The sequence below is a fragment of the Citrus sinensis genome, chromosome 7 (assembly GCF_022201045.2).
Source record: "Citrus sinensis cultivar Valencia sweet orange chromosome 7, DVS_A1.0, whole genome shotgun sequence".
Lineage (NCBI taxonomy): Eukaryota > Viridiplantae > Streptophyta > Magnoliopsida > Sapindales > Rutaceae > Citrus > Citrus sinensis.
Window position 1 is genome coordinate 23,867,928 of NC_068562.1, and position 7,764 is coordinate 23,875,691.

At 36.7% G+C, this 7,764-nt stretch overlaps 1 protein-coding gene across 14 annotated transcripts; it reads left to right on the forward strand.

Moving 5' to 3' along the window:
- The first annotated feature begins 543 nt into the window (after positions 1–543).
- Positions 544–7,221, forward strand: LOC102617603 (putative disease resistance protein RGA1). 14 transcript variants are annotated; one of them, XM_052444602.1, is made up of 12 exons: positions 544–3,845; positions 3,940–4,014; positions 4,205–4,391; positions 4,648–4,913; positions 5,022–5,139; positions 5,239–5,351; positions 5,438–5,686; positions 5,762–5,871; positions 5,982–6,100; positions 6,221–6,369; positions 6,456–6,676; positions 6,838–7,221. In XM_052444602.1, the coding sequence occupies exon 1, from the start codon at positions 910–912 to the stop codon at positions 3,790–3,792; it is 2,883 nt and encodes a 960-aa protein (XP_052300562.1). In that variant the 5' UTR covers positions 544–909; the 3' UTR covers positions 3,793–3,845; positions 3,940–4,014; positions 4,205–4,391; positions 4,648–4,913; positions 5,022–5,139; positions 5,239–5,351; positions 5,438–5,686; positions 5,762–5,871; positions 5,982–6,100; positions 6,221–6,369; positions 6,456–6,676; positions 6,838–7,221. The 14 variants fall into 14 exon arrangements, 13 of the variants coding, with proteins under 13 accessions (XP_052300562.1, XP_052300560.1, XP_052300557.1 ...); XM_052444600.1 differs by having other exon boundaries at positions 5,000–5,139; positions 5,227–5,351; positions 5,982–6,369; XM_052444597.1 differs by having other exon boundaries at positions 5,000–5,139; positions 5,982–6,369.
- Positions 7,222–7,764: the final 543 nt, after the last annotated feature.

Below are 7,764 nucleotides of genomic sequence, written 5' to 3' on the forward strand. Positions count from 1 at the left end.
GATACTCATAAATCTTATGCTAAGTCCTCCTAACAAGTGGTATTAGAGCTAAACCCTAGTAGTTGAAATGTGATGGTGGAACAACTCAGATGTGTCGGACGAAAGGACCGAAGTCCAGCAGTGATTTCGTCCGAGGGAGGACTGTTAAGTTATATCCTACATTAACTGATAAATATGAGATATTTAGATTTATAAGAAGGTAAGTCACTCCACCTAAAGAGTTAATCTTTTAAATTAACTATTTAAAAATCTTATGCTAATTCCTCCAACATATAACAACTACAAGTGCTAGCTCAAAAGATATCCAACAACAAGGGTAATGATTAATGATATTCCAACAAACGGAATGTGTTAATTTTTTAATAAAGCCAGCCAAGCGAATTGATTAACAACAACGTCTGGTATCTGCATTTGATGTTGACGTATGAAACTTAAAATTCTAACTTTGTTTTAAAGCATATGGTTTTGATTTCACTTGGCGTATAACGTGAAATATTGGTTAATTTATAGTTATAATACAAGTGAGAACTGGAAGGTTGTCACCTGATAGCATTTTCACAAGTCACGACCACAACATTAAACGCATACACCGTTTCCCATCTCAAATTCAGCAACTTTCAAAATGGCTGACGCGATGGTTCCCTTTGTCTTGGAGCAGCTGATTTCAACGGCTCTTGATGAGGCCAAACAGCGAGTGGCTGAGGCTAGTGACGGGTGTTGGAAAAGAAGTGGAAAAGCTGAAACGCAGCTTTGGAGGCATTCAATGCATTGTATAATTGCGTCCCCACTGACAAATTACAGTGATAAAATGGCTTTGGCCCGCGGCTTATCAACAAATTACTTAAAGAAAAGAAAAGAAAAAAAAAAAACTCATCAATTTCTCTCATCTTTTTTCTTCCAATTTACAAAATGGTTGATGCGGTCGTTTCCGTTGTCTTGGATCAGCTGATTTCATCGGCTTTCGAAGAGGCAATAGAACGGGTGAGGCGCGTAACGGCTGTCAAAGCAGAAGTGGATAAGCTTACTAGCAATCTTCTAGCCATTAAAGCTGTGCTGAGTGATGCAGAGCAGAAGCAAGTGAAGGAGAAAGGTATCAGGCACTGGCTGGATCAGCTCAAAGAGGCATCCTGCGATATGGAGGATGTGTTTGATGAGTGGATCACTGCAAGCCGCAGACTCCAAATCAAGGGAATTCCTCAGGAGAAGACGGTATGTTCCTACTTTCTTGTTCTCTACTTTCTTGTTCTCTCTTGCTTTGGTTTCAAACTGCGTCACGACATTGCTCAGAAGATGAAAGAAATCAATGAAAATTTAGAGGGCATTTCCAAACAGAAAGATAGGTTTGACCTTCATGTCACTAGATCTTCTGAGGAATCTGTGAGGACGCAAAGTATTGCCTCAATTAATTTGCCTGATGTACGTGGTCGAGTTGAGGAAAAGGATACTCTCAAGAGGAAGTTGTTATTTGAGAGTAGTGAACAACAAAATGCCGTCCAAATCATCTCTCTCATAGGGATGGGCGGTATAGGAAAGACAACTCTTGCTCAATTTGTTTATAATGACAATGATGTGATAAGTAATTTTGAAAAAAGGATGTGGGTGTGCGTATCAGACCCTTTTGATGAGTATGGGATTGCAAAAATGATTATTGCAGCTTTAGAAGTTCCTGACCGTGATTTAGAAGATGTGAAGTCATTGAGTTTCCTTCTTGACAAAATAGAGGAGTCTATTACAGGGAAAAAGTTTTTTCTCGTCTTGGATGATGTGTGGACGGAGGATTACAGAAAATGGGAACCATTTCATAATTGTCTAATGAAAGGATCTCATGGAAGCAAGATTTTGGTTACCACTCGTAAGGAGACGGTTAGCATTATGATGAGCTGTACTGATATGATCACAGTTACGGGGCTGTCTACAGAAGATTGTTGGTCCTTGTTTGAAAGTATTGCTTTTTTTGGCAAATCATCTTCAGAGATTGGACAATTAGAAGCAATTGGTAAGAGTATCGTAGACAAGTGCAAGGGCCTGCCCCTTGCAGTCAAAACTATTGGGAGTCTCCTGCGGTATAAAAAAACTAGAGAACAATGGCAAAATATATTAGAGAGTGAGGTATGGCAAATAAGAGAGCTTGAAGAAAAACTTTTCGCTCCCCTGCAGTTAAGTTATACTGATTTGCCCTCTGAGATAAAACCATGTTTTACTTACTGTGCTGTCTTTTCAAAAGACCACAGTATAAAAAAAGATGAATTGATTAATTTATGGATGGCTCAAGGTTACATCAGGTCAAAATGTAACGAAGAGTTGGAAATGATTGGTGAGGAGTATTTCAATTACTTAGCCTCAAGATCTTTCTTTCAAGAATTTGAGAAAGATGACATGGGTGTTGTTATAGGATGTAAAATGCATGACATAACACATGATTTTGCAGTGTATCTCACTGAAAATGAATGTTATTCAACAGATGTTAATGGTATTATAAAATCATTATCATCGACACCCGCTTCTCAAAAGAAACTTCGTCATTTGATGTTGATGCTAGGCCATATAAATGCTTCATTTTCTTTTGCCAAATTAAATGCTAAAAAGTTACGTAGTCTTTTTATTCATAGCAATCATTGGGTCTCTTCACAGGAGCTAGAAGATGTTTTCAAGCAATTTACTTGTTTAAGGGCGTTGAGGATATGTGGAGAGAATGTGTGGGAAATTGGAAATAGTAAAATACCAAAAGCGATGAAAAATTTGATACATTTAAGATTCCTTAAATTATCTTGGTTACGGATAAAAGAATTGCCAGAGACATGCTGTGAGTTAATTAATTTAGAAACCTTAGAGATCAATAGATGTACTCGATTGAAAAGACTACCTCAAGGAATGGAAAAGTTGATGAATCTGAGACATCTAATCATCATGAATCATGTTTATTTAGAATACATGCCAAGGGGAATTGAGAGATTAACTGGTCTTCGGACACTGAGTGAGTTCGTTGTGGGTCGTACTGGTGGTGAACATGCTAGCAAAGTATGCAAGCTCGAAGCTCTGAAAGGCATGAATCACCTCCGAGGGTTGCTTAAAATTCGAATGTTGGGGGATTTGGCAAACGTTGATGAGGCTAAACATGTAGATCTCAAGGAAAAGAAGAATCTCGATCGTTTGGAATTGTGGTTTGATAACGTGGGGATGCCCGATGAAAATGAAGAAAACGATGAAGCAATTACTAAGGTATTACAGCTCCCTCCCAATTTGGAGTATTTAGGAATATTACATTATAGAGGCAGGTCGCTGATTTTTCCCAATTGGATAGAGTCATTTAACAAGTTGAAGAAGTTGTTGTTCATAGATTGCAAAAAGTGTGAGAGTATGCCTCCTTTGGGACAATTGCCATCCCTTGAAGTACTCACGATATGGTATATGGATAGTGTGGAAAGAGTGGGTGATGAATTTTTGGGAATAGAAAACAGTTGTTTACATGGCATATCCTCATCTTCATCTTCTTCATTATCTACCGCCTTTCCCAAATTGAAACATCTCACAATTAAGGGATCGAAAAAATGGGATGAGTGGTATTTTGCAAAAGAAGATATTACAATCATGCCGCAACTCAATTCCTTGGATATTAGCTTGTGTAACAACTTGAAGTCGCTGCCAGACCAAATTCTTCAAAGCAAAACACTGGAGAACTTGACGATTGAGAAGTGTCCAATTTTAGAAGTACGTTTTAAAAAGGACACAGGAGAGGAGTGGCCAAAGATCTCTCACATTCCAAGCATCCGAATTGGTCATTGGTATGTGTAACAAGCCCCTTGTTGAATTCAATAACAGCAGAAATTAACATAGAGGTCCCAGAGGTAATTTTTTTCTTCTTTCTTCAATTTATTAATTTATGAGTTATTTTCTTCACTTCCTTCTTTATAGTATTCATATTAATTGTGTTGCTTTCAGTTGTGAAAAATGGGGCTATCTATTCTGTAGAAGCTTAAGCTTGGATGGATCGTCACCTCCCCATTCCTATCATAGGTAAGTTCAACATCACTATATTTAGTAATTCATTCAGCTAAATATATTTTAAGGATTAGCAAGCATCACGACAATTCTTTGCTAAATAAAAATGTGCATGCATATATAGACACATGGGTTCTGTTTCCTCAAATTTCTCTCAGCTTCCGAGATCTATAATTTTGTTCATCCACATCTGACCTTTGTGCAGTCTCTATTTCCAAAACACTCTATCATCACGAACATGTTGTTGATGAGGTAATCTAGCCACAGTTGCAGAAGGCTAATTCAATATACTTTATCTTCGAGAATGGAAATTGAAGTTCAATTTTGGGGGCATATTCCACTCTTTCCACCCTGTGGCTACAATTAGCAGCTACCTCACGAAGGCCCTTCTTGTAAGTATTAAATAATCCTTTCCTTCACCATTCTTTACTTTTTGAAGTATATAAAGTTAAATTTGGGAAGAAAAAAAAAGGGGGAAAAACTTTGATCTTCTTTATGAGAATTGATTCACTTATAAAATACCAGTGGAAAAGGAGATGGATTTATACTAATGTCTGTGAAATCACATTAAACGTGATTTTAGTGTTAATTAAAAATCACCCAGGAAGAGAAATTGGTGAATGACTTTCTTTTCCTCTTGAAATTCAGGTTCCTCAGGGCACATCAGTGGTGGCTGCGCAGTTGGAACATCGTGAAATATATTGCGCGATGTGGCTGGCCAGCTTAATTTGTTTACTCGCTGAAATATATTTCTTAATCTTACCTGAGCGCATTCTTTTGCAAAATGCAAACATAGAAGATTGTCATGCAAGCAGCCAGAGATGGAGAGGAGAAGCTGTCTAACTACTGAGCCTTTTCCAGAAGAGTAAAAGCCAGTAGGAGTTCTTGGAGAGGATTCAAATCGGTTATTTATGGTTTGTCAATGCTCTTATGAGGATTCTATTCTTCATCTTTTCAAAGCAAAGCACATTATTGCAGTAATATCTAATTTCTATTGTAGTTTTTCTTAATATGCATAACAGGTTTTGCTACTCATGCTAGCTATGCTAGGAATTCAACTCCTGTTATCACTAATCACCAAAGCCAAATCGTGGAGCGAATGTGAACTGTGAAACAACTTATCAATAAAGTCATTGGCTGGTGAGTGCTGGGCATTACAAAACTTCCATCTGGTCTCTCTGGTCGCTATTGCTATAATTTGTTGTATTGCTTTATCTGATTTTGTAGCTTTGTGGACAGAAACTTGTTTGTGTGTCGTGTGCCATGATCATGCAGTCATGGTGTCTTGTGCTTGTACATTGGGGTGGAAACAATGGTTCAACTCTCACTCGTGGGGTCATAGCTAATTGAGAGTGAGTTTCTTAATTTTTTCTGCCTAATTATTTGAAATATGTTTTGCTATTGGGCAATCATTTTTTATTGATTTAATTGTTCTCAGACAAATCTCCTGGGCCACTAGTCAACTATTTTGGCTTTACTTACCCAAGCATCATCAATTCAATAATTGGATTCTTGTAATGGAGAAGAGATGTATGCCGTTAATCTTTTAAAGCATTCAAGGATCCCATTTCCTGAAATCTATGACCCCAGTTTCATTCCTGCCAATTACTTGCCACATGCGAACAATGTGGTCAAGGAAATAAGAAAATGCTACAAAGCCCCGCGATACTACTTGTTTTGGTTACAGGTATTCTAATTAATTTGTTTCTTTTTTTGTGTTAGAGAGTTTAAGTAGAGGAATAAGGTGGACATAATGTTGTAGTGTGGACTACTGACACCTAGAGGTACAATAATGCGATCATGGGGCTAAATGACACAATGGAGAACCCATCTTTGCTTCATTGGAGAAACTAAATGAAGCTAAGATTTCAGGTTTTATAATTCGAAAAATCTTGCCCTTTACTTTGTTGGTTGAATTTTTATTGAGAATGTATCCTGAGACACTGATTTTGTATTGTTGAATTTGGTTTTTTATGGGTAAGGCTGATTGATTTGGCCAATCAGAGGAACAATTTGATTGTGGAGATGACTTTTAAGAGCAGCCAAACCAAAATGAAATCTGTTTAGTTTGGTTGATTTTCTTGTTGGGTCTGGAATCAAGGTATGGATGCAGTCTAGATGCATTAAAGTGCTTTAACTTCATGAAAAAAGAGATTTTTAAAGAAACTGATTTGTTTTTGTGCTGAATTGGCTGGTTGATGCATGCCAAACCATTTGTAAGCTACAACCACCTGGGAAACAACGATGGAATGATCCCTCAGCCCCTCAAAAGTCTAAAATCTTAATATCCAAAAGCGATGTTATTGATGATGTGGTCTTCAGCAGTTGTATACTTTATCAGCCTAGTGAGCAACCCCATCACTCATCAAGGTAACCTCACATTATTGGTTGACAAGAGAAATATTAACGTGTATACAGCAATTATATTGAACGTCTTTTGTTTGTAATTAATGCAGTGAGTATGGCTACCAATTGTGCTTTGCATATTTCTTTTGTTGGCGATAGCATGAGAGCCATGGATAGGTTCACATCAGATATTTTGATGGGTGGCAAGAACACCATTTTGTGCTGCACGACACGACCGAGGATTCTCTTTGGGCTGCTGTATCTCCATCATCTTAGATTTGGTCCCTCTAACCATCTTACCATCACCAGTATCAGATTAAGCTGAATTAAGGTTGGTTGCCAATATGTCACATACTTTGATATTCATCTCTTTAACACTAGAATGTTATAATTTTATGCATCTTTGCTTTGTGGACAATTCTTGGTTGACAGTATGATTAATTGGTTAAAGAAACGGTTATTAATACATGGGGTTAAATTATGCTGTTGCAGGGAAAACCCCACTATTTCCGAGCTGTGGCTACAATTCTCACCAAAGTTCCTTTTGATCAATTGATCAACATCATGTACATCGTTACTCAGCCTGATCACAAACACTTTTGATGGATTATCAATCATAATTGAAATACTGAACTACTTGAGGATGATTTAATGGATCCAATTCTTGGAGTCGCTTCCTCCATTGCCTGCAAGTTGGTGGGGAGCTTATGACTGTTGAACTTGAATTTCTATCATTGCCTGCCGCAATAATAGAATTATTTGGGACTGTTGAATACTTGAATTTTTGTTTATACATTTGTCATCTTCATTATTGTATTGTACATGATTTCTAGCTCTTTCTGTCAATACTCGTGAATTAAAGGATTTTAACTATAATTTTCAAACATTGGAAAATAATATTTTACAATGAGTATTCGAACATGACACAAATTTTATAATACTAAGTCTTCAAATCAAGATAAGGTTTAGCTGTATATATTATAGTAAAAAATGAAATCCAGTTCGTGTTCTGCGGGCTCCAATCAATCAAATGGCCCATGAGAACAACTAGAGGGGTTGGATGGCAAGAAAGCTACAAATTTTTGTATTTGTAATAAGTTGTAATTTACCTCAATTAGAATGACAATTTTTAATTTACTCTTTAAAGTTTTGAAAGCATTAATTTATCTTCATTTTCGTTTAAAAAATAAGGGCAAAATCAAATAAGGGTGCGTTGAAGAATTTTTTATATATTTTATTTTGTCTTTTTAATGGTAAATGAGAGTAAATTGATTCTTTTAAAATATTGGATTTTCATTCCTAGTGGGGGTAAATTAAAGTTTACCCAATACTTATTATTAAGATTTAGAAGCTAAGTTACTAGTTTGGGATTGCAGTGGCAGGTGAAACAAGCTCCTTCTACTGTGTAAATAAAATAAG